Source organism: Agrilus planipennis, unplaced genomic scaffold, assembly GCF_000699045.2.
Source record: "Agrilus planipennis isolate EAB-ADULT unplaced genomic scaffold, Apla_2.0 scaffold222, whole genome shotgun sequence".
NCBI lineage: Eukaryota > Metazoa > Arthropoda > Insecta > Coleoptera > Buprestidae > Agrilus > Agrilus planipennis.
In genome coordinates this window covers 418,462-439,696 of record NW_020442436.1, presented here as the reverse complement: position 1 = coordinate 439,696, position 21,235 = coordinate 418,462, and the positions used below count along the sequence as shown (strand labels likewise).

The 21,235-nt window shown below is 35.3% G+C and overlaps 1 protein-coding gene across 1 annotated transcript in view; it reads right to left on the bottom strand.

Moving 5' to 3' along the window:
* LOC108739749 (cytochrome P450 4C1) overlaps positions 1-17,181 on the bottom strand; it is a 27,918-nt gene extending 10,737 nt beyond the window's left edge. Inside the window, exons 1-9 of the mRNA XM_025980311.1 lie at positions 17,073-17,181; positions 16,173-16,383; positions 15,974-16,080; positions 15,482-15,572; positions 14,240-14,425; positions 9,429-9,498; positions 1,788-1,914; positions 963-1,148; positions 837-905 (exon numbers count right to left, since the gene is read on the bottom strand). Coding sequence (XP_025836096.1) covers positions 837-905; positions 963-1,148; positions 1,788-1,914; positions 9,429-9,498; positions 14,240-14,425; positions 15,482-15,572; positions 15,974-16,080; positions 16,173-16,341 — 1,005 coding nt within the window. The 5' untranslated portion in view covers positions 16,342-16,383; positions 17,073-17,181. The remainder of the gene's footprint in view (positions 1-836; positions 906-962; positions 1,149-1,787; positions 1,915-9,428; positions 9,499-14,239; positions 14,426-15,481; positions 15,573-15,973; positions 16,081-16,172; positions 16,384-17,072) is intronic.
* Positions 17,182-21,235: the final 4,054 nt, after the last annotated feature.

The following is a 21,235-nucleotide window of genomic DNA, read 5'->3' as shown; positions in this document are numbered from 1 at the left end:
CTCTATGGAAGTCAATAAAAAATAGGCGAGATAGGTTGGTAGGACACCTTCTCCGGCATGAAGGTCTAGTCAGAGACATATTAGAGGCAGAAACAGGAGTTAGGAGGGGTAGAGGTAGGCCTAGATTAGATTACTCCTCGCAAATAGTTAAGGATGTGGCTGTTCTAGTTTTAGGGAAATGCGAAGTTTAGCTCAGGATAGGAAAGAGTGGAGGTGCGTGTCCAGCCAGTCTTAGGACTGATGACCTTATGATGATGATGAGGTACTACATAAATTAAATATATGTCACTGAAATTATTGACCAATCCTTTAATGACATATGACAATTAGCATCCAAACTTGGTTTAGTTTACGTTCACTGTACTTGAATAACTAAGAGTACTAAGAACATAGGGCTGAAGAGGACCCCATGACCCTATGAAGACTTGAAGGGAGTGGTTTTAATAGGGATGTACTTTCTACAGTAAATCCAACATGAACCAGCTGCACCGGCAGCTGGGTGTCTTTTTAAGATTCCCTTTCTCCATGAAATTAGTTTTTCGGTCAGATCCGAAATCTGACAGGAGAAATATAATCAAGTAAATAGGATGGTTGATGTTGTAAACGCAATCTCTCAACAATTTTATCGTAACTGACAACAAAATGTCACCATAATGTTTATAGCCGCTTATTGCTGCTTTTTGTTTAACGATATAGAAATGAAATAGAAAGTTCCAGTTAAATATGAGAAAAAAGGATTTAGTAGCACTTCACTACTTCGTAAAAATTTAAGCACATATATAAATCTTTATAAGGGCATTTAAGAATCAGTCTGTCTTGTCGTAATAGATTCTTACCTGAATGTCTGGGTTATTTCCAATTAGGAATAATGTCCAGCAGATGGCAGCAGTTGTAGTATCGTGACCCTAAAAGACATGGTTGTGTCAATCGTTATAAACAACAAATGGATAAAAAATAATTACTTCGAACATGAATGTATCGACTTCCTGTCGGATCTCCAAATCATTCATTATTGTACCGCCTTTCGACGCTTCCAGAAGCATGTCAAGAAAAGCCTTCCTTTTCTTTTTACCTATGAATTCTTCATCTTCGTGGATTTCTTGATCTGTTGTTGTGTCGGCCAATTTTCCTTTTCGTTCTTTAATCACCTGACGCAAGCAGAAACATATTGGCAATGTAAAGCCCCTATTACACGGCGCGTGGATTGTCAAACGCGTCCTAGCAGTTTCTATGTCTTTTTTTTCCGGCGGCAGCGAGTGCACGGAATGTCGGTCCACGCTCCACGCGCCGCGTGTTGTGACCTTTATGCCCCTGTTACTCGGAGCGTGCATCCTCAATCCACGCTCCGTGTAACAGGATCAGTTTGGAATGGAGTACGAAGGAACGTCCTGGCGCGTTCTTTTCCGAGCATTGTAGGTATATGTCAAAAGAAATGCGCCTACGGTTATCAAATCTCACCCGAAAATATTTATAACATTTACCAACAGAACTTCGATGGGTATTCCACGCTCCCGCTGCCGTTGCGGAAAGGAGCCAAAAAATTCGCTAGTAAGCGCCTTCCTACTGTAGATGGCACTTAACAGAGCGGTAATCCACGCGTTATGTAACAGGGGTATAATGGGTTGAGAACACGCACACACGCCGCGCTTGAATTGTCGATCCACCCGTCATGTAACATAGCTTTAATTTATTCAATGTTATTATTGTACAGAAATGCTTACTAATTGTAAAAATTACCTATTTAATACTGGTACGAACAATTTAAACGTAATATAACATTATAATACCTTTTCTGTAAATCCATGGAGGATGTTTACGTATTTTAAAAATTGTTTGCCCATTGCAGTTCGGTAGAAAATAAAATCGGAATGATACCATGGTAAAAATGCTCTGTCTGTTGCCAATTTGCTTATTCTGAAATAATAAATAATTTAATTTTTTATTTATAATGCAGTAGTACCCCATACTTCAGCTAATATGCGGCTGACTTATATACTTATGCTTAAGGTAGGAGAAATTAGGATGCTTAAAATAAATCGTCTTTAGAGTTTATACATACTGGGGGTAACAGAAAAAAGTGTCGAGTTTTGGAGGATGTAAACTAAATGCAATAAACAGTCGCACGGTGAGTTCAGCAATATATTTAGGGGCAAAAAACTTTTAAAAATATTACAATGATTTACAATCCTGTGCGTGGATAAGCAACATAAGTGTCTACGGAATAGCGTAGTGAGATAAAAACTCTGCAGTTACATGGATCGAGAATGCAAACATTACCGATAATCAAATTTTTAAGATAAATATAAACGATTTAGTACTAAACATAATGTTTAGAGTAAATAAACTAAATAAGTAGATTACAGGCAGCACTATGTACATGTAATAACACAAAAGAAATAAAAAAATTAAGTTACGTAAAGATTAGCGTAATCGGGATAATGAAAATTTTATTTAGGAAAATTTACACTTCACCATTAAGGTATTTCCAAGGCGCTTTACTTTTTACGGGTGGTTGTATTTAGTTACCGAAAAAATCAAACAAGTCTCCAATAACAACAACAACAGTTCTCAAAATCGCGAATTATTGTGAAAATTCAAAATTTTACAAACAAATTCAAATGTCCGACTTTTCTTTATAAGAAATGAAAATTCCTTTAAAGGATTTTTATCGATAATTTCTTTTCGGCTGGAACATATCGTATATATCCACCTATATCAGGTTTCAATTAAAAAAGCTTTAATATGTCTGATCTTATAATGCTGGACAGGTTGGTAAAGCGGAAAACGCACTTCATCCTTATTTAGGAATCGTGGCAAAGAGTGGGGTGTGGTGATGAGGGAGAGATCAAGAAGACGGACGAGTTGAAAACAATAGAAAATAGTGGAAGACCATTTGTGGAATATTGTTACTCTAGCATTTGCCTACACGGTCCATGGAAACCTCAGAAATTTGGAACGGCTGACCATCGGAACGCTAGGCTTTAATCTAACCATAATGGATGAAATGGTGTAGATTACTTTAAATTTAATTTTTTGGGAAGATTGCTGATATACAATCCATAGCAATAATTGTTTAGATGGAAATATCGGCAGTAAAGTGAAGACAAGAATTTTGGATAAAGAGAAAACCAGCTGTTAGTAAGAAGTATGTGCAGGTGTAAGTGAAGATAAACTTTAACGTAAAGATAACGATAAGAATTACGATTTCATAGCACAGAAAAATATTTTATTTATTTTTTTTAAACCGGATCAAAGCAGTCAGATCCGGAATCGAACCAGAGCCCTTCCCAATATTTCACTGGAAAGCTGGGATCTGACCTTTACATCATTACATCGCTCAGTATTCCTCCAAAACTACATTTGCAGAACATATACGATAGTTTTTCAGGTTTGCACATTAAATTTTATTCTGCTTTATTACCACCAGCTAATGCTTTTGAGTGTACTTCCGCCTCGACTTAAATTGTGCAGCAGGGTAGCGTATAGGACGAATAGGAGAGGAGGCTTTCTTCAACCATTTTGAAAAATCGTGGAAACGGATGGTTGGTGGTAAGCAGGCAGAGCATAATGGAATGGAAAAAGACTGAAAGACCATTTGTGGAATATTACTCTCAGGCGATCCTCTTAGTCCAGACAATATGGGCCAGTGAGTGGGAAAGATTTTCGGATTAAATGTTTTTACGCAATTTTGTTCGGAATATTCTCCTGAATACAGCGATGTAGCTTGCCAGTCGGTAAACCGGTTGGTTAAATCATGATTGTTTAAACAAATTGCAAAAAACAACTTTTTTTTAGGGTCAAAAAATTCGACTACAGATTATAAGTAGTTACTGAATGCAGTTGAGGAATGCACATACATGTATCAAGTTATGTACGTTCGTGTGCATGGGCCTTTCTTTCACAACGTTGTGCATACTCTTTTTTCAGATGGTGGAAGTGGCTTAATATCCGGGCAGTAAAATATTTTATGCTCTTATATTACACAGCGCGTATATAAATTTTGTTTTGAGAGATTCCCTCTTATGTAGTGTATATGTTATAATGTAGCTGTTTATCATTCTGTATAAGGGCGTTTTCCTGCTAATTTTAGTAGCGCCCTTAAATCTTGTTTAATTTGCAGTCTGTTGTTTAGTACGGAACATAATAGTGGGATAACGAACAGCCAATTTACGAGAAATTAAGCGTCCTGGTACTCTTCAAACTTCAGATATAAAGGTATAAATTCTTAATATTTAAAGATGAATGAATATATCTAATTATAAGAGTGGCGCTTTTTATTTGCATAATATCTAGATAAAAATAAAAATAAATAAAAGTAAAACAAAAATACTGGTAAGCAAGGGAAGAAACAGTGGAGAAAGAGCGAATATAAAGATAGGAGATGAAAACTAGAAGAAGTGGCTGATTTTAGGTATCTAGGAAGTAGTAGTAGGGATAGAAAGGAGAGGATAGCGCAGGGTCGAGTCGCCTTCAATAAAAAAAAGTCACTTCTATTCTCGCGAACGATTAATTTAGAAATTCGAAAAAGATTGCTAATGGCGTAAGTTTGGAGCGCGGCTCTGTACGGGTACAAAACAGAAGTGTTCGAAATGTGGTGTTACCGGCAAATGATCAGGATACCGTGGATAGAGAAAGTTAGAAATGAAGAGGTATTAAAAAGAGTAAGAGAAGAGAGGACTCGATGGAAGTCAATGAAAAATATGCGAAATAGGTTGGTTGGGAGTTAAGAGAAGTAGAGGTAGACCTAGATTAGATTATTATTCGCAGATAGTTAAGGATGTAGAAAATACGAAGATTAGCTCAGGATAGGAAGGAGTTGAGGTGTGTGTCCAACCGTCTTAGGACTGACGATGATGATGATGATAATATGTAGATTAGGGTGGTTCTAATCATATGCGAATAATAGGTGCGTTATTAATCTTCAGGTTATCAAATGTCTTATTTAGATCCTATTATTTCGGGAAAAGGTTTTACAAAGCCTTTCTCGAAGGAGAAATCAATTTGGATCTTAAACATAACACTGACCTGAAAAATTAAAAAAAATCAAACGTACGAAAGTTCTTGATTGAATTTCATTAAAAAAATTAAAAAGCTATACGTTTTTTAGAGGAAACAATTGATTGGTGACCTTGAACTTCATTTTTTAATGAAAAGAGCGGAAATTTTGAAATCAATAATATCCGTGATGCTGATTTACTTTTTATTGTTCAGTAGGTATTTATGAAAAATTAAAACAAATCAATTAAGATCAAGGTCATACTCAAGATCGCCTGCTGATCGCCCCTTTGAAAACATGCAACTTTTATCAAAAACTTTTTTCGAAATAATGATATTCAGTCATGATATTTCCGGTAGGTATATAATGATTACTCTTATTTTCTTATAAACACGTATTCAAAAATTAAGAGCAAACTTCGAGGGTAATTCTGATTCAATATTGATAATACTTCTTTTATACAGTATGATGATGATAGAAGTTTAGGAGTCTCAAACCCGTGCCCTATTGGATCAAGTTTAAGTGAAATAATTTCGTAATTATACGTATTCGGCGTAATATATACGAAGAAGATAAAATAAGGTGTTAAGGAAAGTTACGTTCCGTTTTTACTGTAGGCGATTGTGCTTGCCTGGCTCCTAGCTTCGCTTGTTAGCGCGAGTGTCCACCCATTACTTCAGAGGTGGACCACCTACTTTGACGGTTCTCCCCCCCCCTCCTTCCCCCCCTACCCTCANTCCCCCTCCCCAATACCCCCCACGCTTAACCATTTTTCCTTCTCAACCTTTCAGTCTCTTCCCGGGGATAAGTAACCCTCAGGGTTTATCTCTCCACTCGAGGAGGGGTTTTAGTCGGTAAAAATCCGACACTACCTCCCTTCAGGGGTCAAAGTTTGCGTTGCGTAATGATTTTAGAATCAGTAAGTTGGCCACAATACTAGTCCGATAATTATATAGATCGGGTGTAGATCTGGTACGTTTACCCCTTAATGTTGATTAGACATTCTAATTGTTTATTTAAAAATTGGAAAGAGAGAGAGCGGGATTTAAGTCAGGCATTATTGTCCTGCTCAGTGGGGGAAGGAGGAACTCAAAAATCGATGATTTTTGTGGTAAGTAATTTATGGACAACCCCTAAGCAGTAGTAGATGTAAAAAATTACAACGTTTTACGAGGAATTTTTGTTTTTAAGCCTTGTGAACGTTTCAGAGAATCAAGAAATAATCGAGCATCGTTCTTTGGCGCAGTGCCAGTCTCGCTTTTAACGCAGGAAACGAGTAAATCCGAGGGTTGTTGAAAGTGCTTTATACAAATTTATTTTCTTCCATTTCAGTAATTGCACCTGTTCAACGACGTAAGCGACCTCATAAAACGATTTTAGTCAAAAACTCAAACGGTAAATGCCAATTGTCGGCAAGACAATTTCAAAAATGGGCTTCAACTTCTCAAAGCACAATAATGAGATATTGTTAATATTATTGAATCTGTATTACCATAATTGGTAGATTAAAATTTCTGTCGTGAAGTCGTTTGTTGGAAATAATTGTAGTTTCGCGTATTTTTATCTTCAGGTCAAGCGATATATACATAATTACAAGGAATTAGGTATAAGGAGTTCAACAAAATATTTGAAAAAAAACTTGATGAAAAGTCTGAAGTTTTTCTAGTCAATATTGTTGAATTTATTGCCAAATTAGGTCAACATTTCGCTTCTAGGTTGGAAGCTTTCTCAAGGCTCTACTTGATTAATATCCAATCAGGCATAATTAGAGCCTTTTCACACGAGCTACATTTTGCAGCGCTTCCGTTGCGGTACAGCAGCGCGACAGTTGCCAGTTCGTATTTATAAAGAGCGATTTTTTGCAGCGCTTCGATATTCTAGCCGATGTAGCAACGTATCTAATTCAAATTTAAAGGAACAGTTATTAAAATGAAGTCGCAGAAGAAGACCAAGAGAAGCTTACCTTATTAGTGCTTTTGATAAATTAAAATAAAGAAAAAGAGTATAAAGAATCGGAAATATTGGATCGATCCTTACAACAGCAATTGATTGAAAAACGGATTTCTATACATATTTCCAAGATTTACGTCGAAATAAAAAAAAGCTTTTCAGCCATTCCTTCTTTCTATGCTCTTCCTTATACAGTCTGCATTGCAGCCATTCCAAATTCAGTCTTTGAAATTATGAAATTTTCGTTGTCGACATTGTCCATCATCGGTCTGTCGCACTACTAAAAATACGCCAGTGTGGAAGCGTTAACTTTTTTTGTTTTTCTTAGTGAAGCGCAACAACTGCGCGACTAGTTAGCCGCGCGATTCAAGCGAATATCGTTACAGTTCAGCGACTGTAGCGCTACGTTTTTGAACCGCTGCGCTTGTGTGAAAGCATCAATTGAAAACAGTAGATTTCTACAAAAAGTAGCCCGTGTGAAAGGGCCCTTAAAGTTAAGTTAGCAAAGGTGAATACGGAAATACACAACAGTAGTTGCTCGATTAAATTCATAATTACAATAAATTATTATAAAATATCTCAAAACCCAACGACAAAACACGACACTGTAGTTGTCGGAAGCACTTTTCGGTAACAAGATTACCTTCTTCAGGGACTGAAGTGAACTATAGTAACCTTGTTACCGAAAAGTGCTTTGGACAACTACAGTGTCGTGTTTGAGGTTTGAGTTATTTTGTTTATTCTACAACAACCGCCAAAGCTTTTCCAATCTTCATATTATAAAAACTTTTTATTTGTTTAACAGGTCTTCAATTACAACCGGATTTGAATTATTTATCAGACCTTATCTAACAATTATAATAGCCAAGACGTATGTTGATTTGCATTATACGAGGGTGGATTGATAAGTTTCCGGCCTGACCAAGAAAAACAAGGTTTTTAAAAATTTTTTTTTTTTATTTCTCAACATAATCTCCTCCAAGGCTGATACATTTCTCATAGCGGTGTTCCAGTCTATTAATGCCATCTCTATAGACTGATTCGTCAAGCTCCTCAAAATAACCATTTACAGCTTCGATTACTTCTTCATTGTCCGCAAATCTCTTACCGCCAAGCCATTTTTTGAGATTAGGGAACAGAAAATAGTCACTCGGGGCTAGGTCTGGAGAGTAAGGAGGGTGCGGCATCAATTCAAACTTTAGATCGTTGATTTTAGCCGTCGCAACGATTGACGTGTGCGCTGGTGCGTTATCGTGATGAAACAAGATTTTTTTCTTCGCCAGATGAGGTCGTTTAATTTTCACCTCGTGGCTCAAACGTTGCAATAAGTCTGCGTAGTATTGACCAGTGATAGTATTACCCTTTGCAAGGTAATCAATGTATATAATACCTCTTGCATCCCAAAAAACAGTAGCCATAACCTTGTTCGCCGAAAAAATTGTTTTTGCCTTCTTTGGAGTTGGTTCCCCTGGTCCAATCCACTGTTTAGACTGTTCTTTGGTTTCAGGAGTGTAGTGGTGGACCCACGTTTCGTCAACGGTTACGAATCGACGCAAAAATTCGCTTGGATTACGCTTATACAATGACAAATTTGCGGTAGAAATGTTTTTTCGAATCAATTTTTGGTCGACTGTTAGCAAACGCGGCACCCATCTTGCACAGAGCTTTTCCATATGCAAATGTTGGTGCAAAATATGTTGCACACGTTCATATGACATCTTACAGGTCTCAGCTATCTCACGCACTTTCAATCTGCGGTCTCCCAGCACTATTTGATGAATTTTTTCGATCATATCTGGAGTTGTGACCTCAACGGGGCGTCCTGAGCGAGGCCCATCAGAGGTGCTCACACGACCCTTTTTAAACTCGGAAACCCACTGCTTAACGGTTGAATATGACGGGGAGGATGTCCCCAGTGTTGAGTCCATCTCTATTTTAATTTCCTTCGGCGTTAACCCCTTCAAATAAAAGTATTTGATGACAGCACGATTTTCCTGCTTTTCCATTTTTACGAAAACCACAGAGGCGTCTTGTTCAGCGTGCTGTCAAACCTACACTAGCAAGGAGATCGGGCTGAAACTATAGCTACAAGCTATCCAAGGATGGTACTATAGAATGTCACCTCAAGGTAGGCCTAGTGGCGTCATCTCTTGGTTAGGCCGGAAACTTATCAATCCACCCTCGTACATACTTAAAGCTAGGCAAATGCAAGTATTTCTGTATTAAACTTTGTTAACTTAACTTTAATTATGTTTGATTGGTTATTAATTATGTAAAAGATACTTGAGAAACCTCCCAACCTAGGAGCGAAACGTTGGCCTTATCCAAGAATATTGACGAGAAAAATTTCAGAGTTTTTATATAAGTTTACAGTCTGGGTGATTAAATATATGATTCAATAGGACCAAGATCTTGGAAGATTATCCAGACGTGTAATAATTACATAGAAATCTTTCATTCAAGAGCGTAAATTGTAACTTACCCATAAACTGCAGAAACATATTCAGAGTTTGGCTTATCCATGGCGTTCACAGCAACACCCATTGCAGTTTCTAAACAATAAACATAATTAGTAAATTTTATACATACATTCCAATTAGCACGTATCAAGCGGGAGGGGCTCAAGAGTCTGAAGCTCTCGAAATCTCACAAATTCTACCAAATTTCGACATTTTGATGGGGAACACTTGTTAAATTTCCAAAAAACATGTGAAATGTGACAAATGAAATGAAAATGTGCCGTCACTTTAAGAAATAACCTGAACAAAAACATGTTCGGGAAAGAACTATTGTGAACTATTTTCAGGTAATATAGATGATAATGATAATTACTTAACAATGTTACCCAGCGATTCACCCCTAGGTTTGAGGCTTCTTAATTGTTTAGTTATAAAATTACGTAAATTATTACTATATGTCTATAAGTTCATCGTTTTCTAGAAGAACGTAGTTAAACGTACAGGAACGTATCAGTCCGGCTCTGGAAAGAAATGCGACAATACAACGTCGTATTCAATTAGCTGATAATTAGCAGTCTATTTTTCTTTTGTGTTTTTGTACTCATGAATTATTTGTTATTTGCTAGAGTAGATTAAGTGTGATTGACAATGTTCTATGTTAAAGTAGTTCTTTGTTCTTTTAATTTTGTAGACTTGTACAACACATTTCAATCAGTTAGAGATCCATCCCTTCTTCCATAATAGATTTTTTGCCTCCCAAGTAGTTTTGATATTGAAAAATGTATGTCCCCACCGTACCATTGAAAAAACCGAGTTTACAGGTGTGCTTTCGATGCCGTTTCACATTTAGTTATTTAATGGAAATATATCATACGTAATGTAACTAACATAAATCAAAATTTGTCGAGGTCTATCGCTCTTCCCCGGCAACCCTTATTAAGGTTTACAACGCAAATTGAATACGCATGAACACGTAGACAGGGGTTAAACATGTTTGATTTACTGCTGACTATATTAACGACAATAATATATGCCACCTAATAGCAGGGAAAATCTGCAGCACATGCAATGTGCTTAATGATACTATTGCAGTAAGTTTACAGTCACTGCTACCTAAGGTGGGAGAAGGGAAAAGGGATTATAACCATTCCAAAATAACAATAAACAAATGGGCAGTCTCAAACTGTTTTTCAACTTACGGTATCGCAAACAATAAATTCACAAGAGCAGGTTTTAAAGAAAAATCTATACATTTGTTACTAGTTAAACCCGTCTAAATTTGGACGGGTTAGTACTGTTGTTGATAGTGCATGGTGGTTTATATATGCCAATCAGGAAAATCATTCCCGTCATAATTTAACTTAAATCCTTAGTCTATAGCAAGGATGTTATAGAGGTTCGTAGTCGTGACCGAAATTATCGGATATCCGAAATAAAAGTCAGTCCAAAACCATCATCATCGTCATCATAAGATCGTCAGTCCTAAGGTTGGTTGGACACGCACCTCCACTCTTTCCTATCCTGCGCTAATCTTCGCATTTCCCTAAAGCTAGAACAACCCACATCCTTAACTATTTGCGAACAGTAATCTAATCTAGGTTTACCTCTACCCCTCCTAACTTCCATTTCTCCCTCTAATATGGCTCTGACTAGACCTTCATGCCTGAAGAGGTGTCCTACTAACCTAACTCGCCTATTACTTATTGACTTCCATAGAGTCGTCTGTTCTCTTACTCTTTGTAATACCTCTTCATTTCTATCCTTTTCTATCCACAGTATCCTCATCATTCGCCTGTAATACCACTTTTCGAACGCTTCTAACCTTTTCTTTTCCGCCGCGCCCACTGTCTTTGTTTCGCATCCGTACAGCCCCGTGCGCCAAACATACACCTTTAACAACCTTTTTCGAATTTCTAAATTAAGCGTTTGCGAGAAAAGAAGTGACTTCTTTTTATTGAAGGCGACTCGACCCTGCGTTATCCTCTCCTTTATATCCCTACTACTCCTTCCGTCCTGACGTATCTGACTTCTTAGATACCTATTCGAAACCATAACTCAATCTAATATTAAAGTTTTAAATAATTTTGAATAGGCTAATCGTTCTTTCCTTGTGTGATTGTAGTACCAAATGATAATTCTAACTAATATTATAAATGCCAATGTGAGTTTGTGATAAGAAAAAATGCTGTTCCCGAGGAATAGAAATATTACGATAGTTTCATGTGGTCGTCGATGATCTTTGGCAAGTATTTAGGATACCAACGCGAGCAAACTATAGCCTAACAAAACCCATGGTGCACAGCACTTTATGTAATATGTCATTCTCTCCCATCATGACCTTACTTAATGCATATGTAACATATAATTTGCAATACTCAGTACTTCATACAAGTCGATCACGGAATACTTTTTCACCATTATCTAACTTAAAGCCATGATGCATAGCATATTAATTAGGGGAATCATTTCATCCATAACCTAACCTAATCCTACCTAAACCTCCCATACAAACAAATTAGAAAATCATACCTTACTATAATCTAACTAAGTCCAAGAATGCATTTTGCTGCAATTTGTAAATTAAAACAAGAAAGGGAACTAATCATTAAAGCGCATCCTTGCTGTGTCAATTCAGAGTACGTCTTATCGAAGTGCCAATGTACATTTCATTGTGATAGGCTAGTGTCACAGTTTCCCATTTGTCACCAACTGACTGGATCGTACATGGGTCCAAATGGTTAAAGGTTGTTTTTCGTATATATAGTACATAAATCGTCATATCAAAATTATAAAATAAAAGTACCGGGTTTATCCACACAACAGGTAGAGGTTACATAAATATTTTCCCAATCAGACTGTTTTTTATTCGTTTTTATCAGACATTGTGTTGAGAGACTTCCATAAGTTTGAAAGGAGATACGACGTTGTGGCAAATCTACACTTCTCGATAGGCAGAGGAGTGCTGCCAGGTTTCGTGGTATTGCATACGACACGCGTCTCACCGCAAGTGTGCACCGGGCCTTAAAGCTTTTAGAGATATAGTACATTCCTGTGTCGGACCGGGCAAAAGAAAAACATTAAACGGTTCGGAGTCTATAAGTGGTTTGCGTGCTTTTCACGGAATACAGGGTGTAACAGAAATAAGTACCGAGCTTGCACGAGGTTAGAGAGCACTATAAAATATGAAAAAGTAGTTGAAAGTAAAGGTAAATTCAATTCCGGCCCTGGTATAGGAACACTACCCGCAACGCCGCATTCAATCAGCTGGTATTCAGCAGCATCAGTATTTTATTTGTATTTTTTGCTTACGTGTTGTTTATTTGTAAGATTAGATTAAATGTGATTTAGGGTGTTTATTAACAGCCAAACTATAGTATTCGTTTATTTTTTTCAACATTTAAACTTTGTATGAGACAATCACACAAACGGTGTGCAGTTCAATAAATTAATTCAACAATACATCAGTCATTGTTAGTGTAGGTCAGCATATCACTATGGAACAGTCGTTACAGTAATCTGACATGATACTTATTTACCATATCGTCACTGTAGGGTGGAAATCCTTTATCTCAAAGAATGCAATCTCCAAATTAGTACACGCGAAATAGCAAGGAACGTTGATTTCTTTCATGTGACAAATTAAAAAAAAAACAGTTGGTGCATTCTTATCATTTGCAGCGAGTGTATGGCTTATTGTTTGAAACTGATTTTTAGCCGCGAGCCGATTTCTGTCGGTGGTTTTGAAGGAAAAGTGCTGCATGACCTAATTTTTATTTAGTAGGGTGTGGTTTAAATACAAATTTACTTTACGTGGGGCAGAATTTTGAATTTTCACAATAATCATTAAACTTTAGATGTTCGATAATCGGCAATCTCCATCCATAGATATACCACACTACGGTATTCGGTAGATATACTTCATTTACTTTCACTAGCGATGTGCCCCTTCCAATGGCGTGGATGCGCGCTGGCAAAATCGTAGGTAGAGAGAAAAAAGCTCATTATACTCTCGACTCTTGTTCATTAAACATACTTTTTCATACAGTACCTGCCAAAAGTTTTGTTCAATCATGAATAGTAGTGCTAGTCGAAAACAAGCGTTAAAGCCCTTAATATGTCTTCAAATATAAATAAACATCTCCTTGATATTTTCAGTAGTAAATGGTACCAAAAAACAACACATTTGAGCAATGCAATTGTAGTGGATGAAATGGTGAATTTTTCCGTGCAGTAGTCTACGGATTATACGCTCCTCACTGGTTAAGAGTTTGACCGAGAGTTGTCTCCTTCCTTTTCTGGCCTAGTGCTGTTCTTTTCTACTTTGCGCCGGTCAACCTGAAGGTCACATCGCTACAGAAAGTAAACGAAATATACCTATGTTGTCGATTCATGCACAGAGCCGGATTTGGATTGTAAATTTTTGTGATCTTAAAAAATTTTTTTTTGCCATTAACCACGCTGCTGAACTCACCGTACGATTGTTTATTGCAACTAGTTTACACCCTCCGAAACTCGACACTTATTTCTATTACACCCTGTATACATAAATAACGAGTAATGAAAATAGTTTATTATACAATAGCAAAGAGGGTGTGAGTAATTTTAGAAATCTTTGAAAATTTCATTTCGATCGTTATCGATCAATAATCGCAGGTTGATAAACGTAATTTTTGAGGCCCTTTTAAATTTTAGATCTGTCCTTGGTTATAGTTAGATAGTAAGTTATAAGTACCTAACACTTAACTAAAAAAACTTATTTTTGATAGTATTAAACTTCATAAGGAAAGTCAATGAACTTTGGAAACAATCTTATAATACACAATAATTTACTTACCACATATAATATCTAAGGCGCAATGGGTTATATTAGGATAAACGTTAAAAACTTGTCCATTAGCTTGTGGCATAAGTTTTGATACTAGTATGCGACTTTTTTCGTCGAAAATTTCCACAAATTGCTCTAAAATACTGAAGTGAAACGTGGGAGTGATCAACTTTCTATTCTTGTGCCAATAAGCCCCTGAAAATGCAGAACTGATTAGAAACTTGCGATATGTAAAATTGCAAAGTTTTAATTCGGATTATACGCGACGGAAAATATAAAACTTTTTCTCTTAGTTTCGTAAAGCTGTATCAGATGACAGAAAGATTAAGAAAAGTGCAGTTTCCTCTCTTATAGTAGATATTGATTGAAAATGGATTTTCAAGAATCACTCTACTGAATTATCTATCTATGAAAATCTAATAATCACAGACGGAATGTTGAACAATATTTGTAGAAATTTGCTACTAACTGTTTTCTAATGTTTGACAAGTCCTTTTATTATTAAGGGTAGGTATCGACAAGACGAACGGAATCCACAGCGTAGCAATCTACAATGAATTCACAATTAATAGCGAATTTCTACAGGTGGCGTTCACCACATCGTTTGTAATTATGCGGTAAAAGCTATTTAAAGGCGCCAAGTAAATTGGAACTCTTTTAGCCGTTTTCATTAAACCTAGAAGTAAGGAGTCTAATCTTCATTTGTAATAGTTTGTGAAAAATGTTAAGAAAATTCATGAGAGCGCTGTGGCCGCTATGAATTCAAGGTCACATTGCTATGGTTACTGCAGAAACAAACGAATAAATTTCAAGTAAAATTGGTAACCTTGAATTCACAGCGATTGCAGCGCTCCTTATATTTTATTAAATTTTCTCTACAACTTACTGACCACCATATGCACTTTTTGTTCTTTTTGGTTACATACCTATTATGTACGGTTAGGTACGCTGTGAATTTAGGTTGACAAGGTGATATATCCTAATACACCTTTATTAAGATATTTGAATTCCACTAAAGGTAGCGATGTAGATACTACAGATGGCGTTTACCACGCCGTTTGTAATGATTCATAAAACAATTATGTATTATATACAGAGATTGAACTCCTTATCTTGTGGTAGTGAATATGAGATCCAAAGATATCGCGATAGTTCATTAACAGAAAAGTTTTGTTTTCTGATAGATAAATTTATTACGAAACAGTTCATCTAATCTTTGAGAAATTCACTGATAGAATAAAATTAACGTACCGTAGCTGGTAAGAAGACCATCTAAAAGCCATGGTTGAATGAACTTGTACAAATATCCTTTTTTGATTTGAACAGAATTATTTAATATAAGCTGAAAAAATAATAACATATTACCCTTAATTAAATTTTGACTTATTTAAGGTGGTTGACACAGAAAGGCGCATCTTAAATCTGTATCTATAAGTGTATGTGTGGGAAATGTCGTGATGCTGTCAAATGGTATTCTGTCTCACTTTTACATACGGACGCTCATGGATTTCACACATCAATTTTTAATTAAAAAATGCGGTGCCCGACCCTCCGAAAATTTACAGATATCTTTATATATAAATGAATAAAATTTTCATCATGCCCTTTTTGTAACATCACTTTAAAAGTCTAATCTGTTTTTATCAGAATGCAGATTAATTTGTTTATCTCTCTAGTGTTAACCTCCTTAAATAATTTCTTCTTCTGAATAACAAATTATTCCGATATTAATTATATTGTTACCTCTACATCTTCTGGAGTGTTCAAATTTATCATTGGCAATTTTCCCATCCATGCCTTATGGGGAGATCCAAATTTTTTAACCCTTTCTGCGATTAACAGAAATATTTCTGAAACATACACCTTTTATAAACATATTCAACTTTATGATGTAAAAAGTATTCAATATTTATTATATTAGTAATCTAATCATTAGTAATACCTTCTTTTGGTTTGAGTAAAAAGCTAAAATTTGTTCCTACAATGGGGTAGCGTTTAGGTCCAGGAAAACGTTCAACCGCTTCGGCTATTTCTTTTTGTGTTGGGTCTTCTTTTAGGAAATATATAATCCCAATAACTACTAGTGCCAGTATTAGTAAAATGGGGTCCATCTTCTTTTATCTTATGTGATGATAGATAAAATTATATTACGACTGAAATTTATAACGTAACGAATTAAAAAAAAAAGCAGTGATTCTTTTATTATATTTACACAAACAAAATCTACGTGGAAAGTAAGAAAGTAAATACGTCTGTCTAGTCGTATCACAAAAGGTGTGCTTTCTGTGCGTTCGTTAAATAAGCAAACTAGAAAATAATTCGTGACAAATTACAACAACTTATACAGAATATGTGATTACGTAGTGTGTAATATACGTTTTTATGTTTATAAAATATTACTTTAGACGAAAGAATTTATTACAGTAAGATAAGTACATTTGTTGCAGTTTTAATCGTCTAATAAATTATTTATGAATATTTATATTTTTTTTTATTGAACGCATACGATTTTTTGCCATATCAGGCACGTCCAGGTATGTAGATTCAGTTCTGACGTCATGAGTGTAAAGTTTAAAACTAGGTTATATGCTATCTTGCTAAAGAAAAATAAAGTTTAATTATTGTATTAATCCTATTAAATTTTTTTTAGATAAATGTTGCAATAATTTTATTAAGAGATACCAAACCAATTTAAAATTTAATTTACAATTTGTTCAAATATAAGTTTATCTTACTGTAATATTTTGCAACATAACTCACATTTTACTATATAATGAAAAACAGTAAAACTAAACTGAACGTATCACAGAAATTAGATTAGGTACCGATTGTTTTTACATACCTACTTGTTCTAGTGTCACTTTTTAGTTTTCGTTATAACTCGAGCAACTTTTTAATAAGTTCGTGGTTTTTCATTTGGAACTAAGTTTTTAATCAGTGAATTTGGTTTATAACTTTTATTAATATCTTAAATACATACTTGAGTTTTGATAACAGAGATTGTCAGTGACAACTTTATTTATCGAAAACTAATCTGTTATTTAAGACTCTAACTAATTCTACAGAAGTTCATTAATTATTTTAGAGGTTTATCAGATTGCGATTGCATAGTACAATCAAACGTAAACTGCATTGTGGTCCAGTTGTAACAACTACTACAATTAAGTCGTTGTAACCGGTGGTTGTTACAAGTAAATGGAAACTTCAAATGATAAATTAATACAATTTTCCTTGAAAATCTTCTCTAATGGTGGATGTTAAATGGTAGGTATTAGTAATGCAATGAAAGTGTCATAACGAAAACAGAAGTAAATAGTAAATTTTCGCGGAATTTTGCAATAATTTTAATGACTCTTTAATACAGTCGTCGTGCGCCATTTTTGCGAAGATTGTACAGATTTTACATTTGGCACCCCCATCGTTAATAACAACAAAATAATTACAAATAGGACACCCTATTGGCCTCAAAATTGCACTTTTAACGTATAACACAACACCGACCAGACCCTATACAAAAAAATTACATTCTATAATTGTGTTACTATATTCGAAATGAAATTATTAGGACTGTTAAAGGGAAGCTGGAAGTCCAAGACGTTTTTAAATTAAAATAAGGAAGCAATAAGAGAATAAAATGTGGAAATTATCAACATGCGAAATACTAGGAAAAAAGTTTGATAAATTAATAACCAACATCAACTTGAAATCACTTTTCGATTTTGAACCACTACAAATTTCCTCAAAGTAATGAGGAAAATAAGTTTTTTTGTTGCTGTTGTCACCCCCCGCCGGGAATAGAACCCGGGACCTTTGGCTTTACGCACCATTGCTCTGTTGGTCAGAGCAAAAACAATTTTCCTCATTAATTTGAGGAAATTTGTAGTGGTTCAAAATCGAAAAGTGATTTTAAGTTGATGTTGCATATTAACATTGACCACTATTAGTAATTAATAGAACAATGTCTTAAATTAATAACGTTTACAGTGGAGTCGCTGAAAACTGGGACAGGTAGCTGCCCCACATGCATCATGCGGTCAAGTTTAGCCAACAACTGAATAAAATAAATTTTTATGACTTGTTTTATTGTTGCGGTATATTGATTTTCAGAAAGATGAGAAATAAGATTTTGTTCCGGTAAGTTTTTGTTATGAAAATGCAGAAGTAGACGTGAAAAATTAGGCAGAACTTCTGTAATTGCGGAAGCGGAAACAGAGGTTTGTTGCAATACTAGTTGTCGGATGTGGCGGTATCCCACCTTTCGTTTCTTTTGGTTATTACCACTTCGAATGAAATGAACTGTATTCTCCTTACTAATTGTTTTTTATTTACACTATAGTACACTTAATTTAATATTAAACTATCGATAAACACTTGCATTGATAAATTGTATAATCAATTTGGTTGTTGTACATATATTGGGTTTTATTGGTATAGAATTGTTTGAATTGTTGAGTTGATGAATATGAATCGAATTGATGGTTGGATATGAATTGAATGAATCGAATGCTTTTCATGTTTTCAAATTTCAATATTTATAATAGGTACTGAAGAAAGCGACACGCCCAAAACAGGCATCTCTTGAGGTAGGTAATTGACCTTACTGGTCTTGTCTTCGGTGAAATACCGAACCCCAATAAATTCGGTATTTCCGCCAATATCATAAATTTATGGTTGATCGCAGATGTTTACTTAACAACTACTTTGAATTTATCCTACACTATAGACCTAATAAAATAAAATATTCAGAAACACTACTTAAGAAATATGTACAGTAATATACAAAACACACAACACCAAACACTAGTAGGTAGGTATATAAAAGTCTTCCTTTTTTACTTTTTCCATTTCCGTAGTGAAGTAGTGAATGATGTCGTCTGTATACGTAGGTAGGTACATGAATGAGTATATAATTGTGTGAAAAATTAGAAAAAGAAATTACAAAATAAGCATTGGAGAACATAACTAAAAAAAAATTGAATTCTAAAATTTTTTTTTTTAAAATAATGTTTTAATAATATTTTGTGTCTTACAATTAAACACAACTCGGCCACTAACCACAAATTTCCCCCGGTTAGTCTGTACGCAGGTATAGGTATGTACTACATAATAATCGTACCGATATTTCAAGGAAAAACCTAACTGTTTAATGTCATGATGTAGCTGTGCCACTGCGGGGTTAGTACCACAGGTAGAAACGATAAAGTCTTAACATGTACCTATATGAGTCCTATAAATCCAGTTTTGGAAAGAACTAGTTAATGGTAACTTTACTAAGGTAAAAATACTGCGGTCTTTTCTATGAAAATTACAAAATGGTTGAAAATATGCTAGTAAGTAAGATTAGGTTAGGGGGCATGAGGGAGTTGTTAAAAATATGTTCAAAGTTTAAACAATCCCGGCGTCCTTCCCCTCTCACTCTCGACTAATCTTACATGACATACTTGTGGGATGACAACCTATATAACACCCTCACCCCTCAATCCAATCCAGAACGTCGAATATGGGAGCGAGAGGGGGTTATTTAAACATTCTACGTATTTTTAATACACCCCTTCCCCCCTAATCAAACCTTACTTGAATAAATTGTGAGATACCAATAACACTTCATCGTAGTTTTTAATTAATTTTTCAAAGCCGAAAAAGTAGGCGAAGACGTAGTTTCCGCGCCCAACATATCTATATATACATACATTCTTGATCAGCATGACGAATACTACAACAACATACTCAAAGTTCAAGTGTTTACGATATTAACAGATACAAACAGAAAAAGCTCGCTGTTCAGAATTGGATTGGAGTAACTGTAATAACAGCGTCCAGTAGTTGGGGATGTTAACTAGTTCAATTTTATATAAATGAGACATTTTTGTGGACACTCTGGGAGAGGATACCCACTCCTAAGGTGTCAATTGGACTTTGCCCCCGTTTTTGCGTCCCTATTAGGAGGCAATGGGTGTTCATGTCATGTGGCGTGATTTGTTAGTGGTCTAAAGTATTCCACACTGTCTCCCCAACGAACACCCGTACATGAATCTTAAAAGGAGGCTGGAGACAGCCTTTAGGCTTTCCACTAGAGTGTGATCGGGAGGGGGCGATAAATGACATACGCAAATGTTTTTTTTTGTGCATACCATATACAGTAATGGATTACGCGAAAGGATTACCTATTATCTCTTATCAATCTTATTATCACAAGCATTGGTACATGCTGATTTATATCAATTACATTTTACTGTAAAAATGTTGATAATGTTTCTCGATCAAAGATTTTTCTGTCTGTTTGTCTAGCGATTATGTGATAGTTGTCACATTGGCAGCGTAAAACGACGACACAAAATAGGTACTTTTATAATTTAAATTACCTACACTTCATTCATACAATAAATGATAACAATGAAAATTCATTAGCCTCTTTTGAAACATGAATATTTTATAGACGTATAGTTTCGACATAAGAAAAGGAGATAGATTTATAATTTTCAGTGGTTTTAAAAAGTTTTGGTTGACAGATGTCAGTTTTATGACTATAACAATTTGAAGTAAAAAATGAACAAATCTTCTTGATTTTTGCATTGCCAAGCAAAAATTATGCTACTAGATTTGATAAACTATTTAGAGAAAAAAAGAGGAAGTGGAATTTTTCCAAGCAGTATTCAAGAAACAGTGACAAAGAACCGGTATATACTTGAAGTAGCACAATATTTTTGTAGTTCTTGATTTGATTCCTATAGTTGGTAGTAACTTTGAGAATCGTACGGTAAGGCTGGATTTGCCAACAGGAAAATATGTTTTTGATTAGTGATCTGTCGAAACTGACAGAAAGTAAATTGGTAGGCGTTCTGACGGAACTGTCAATGGTGTGATGATGAGACCAAAGAATTAGAAGTCGTGATTCACGTCTGATGGTTCATGGACATGTTGCATTGTTCTTTGGAAGTACATATTTTTTCATAATAGAGCTCTTTTGAAAAGCGGGGTGACTATCCGGCTTTTACCCTATTCATA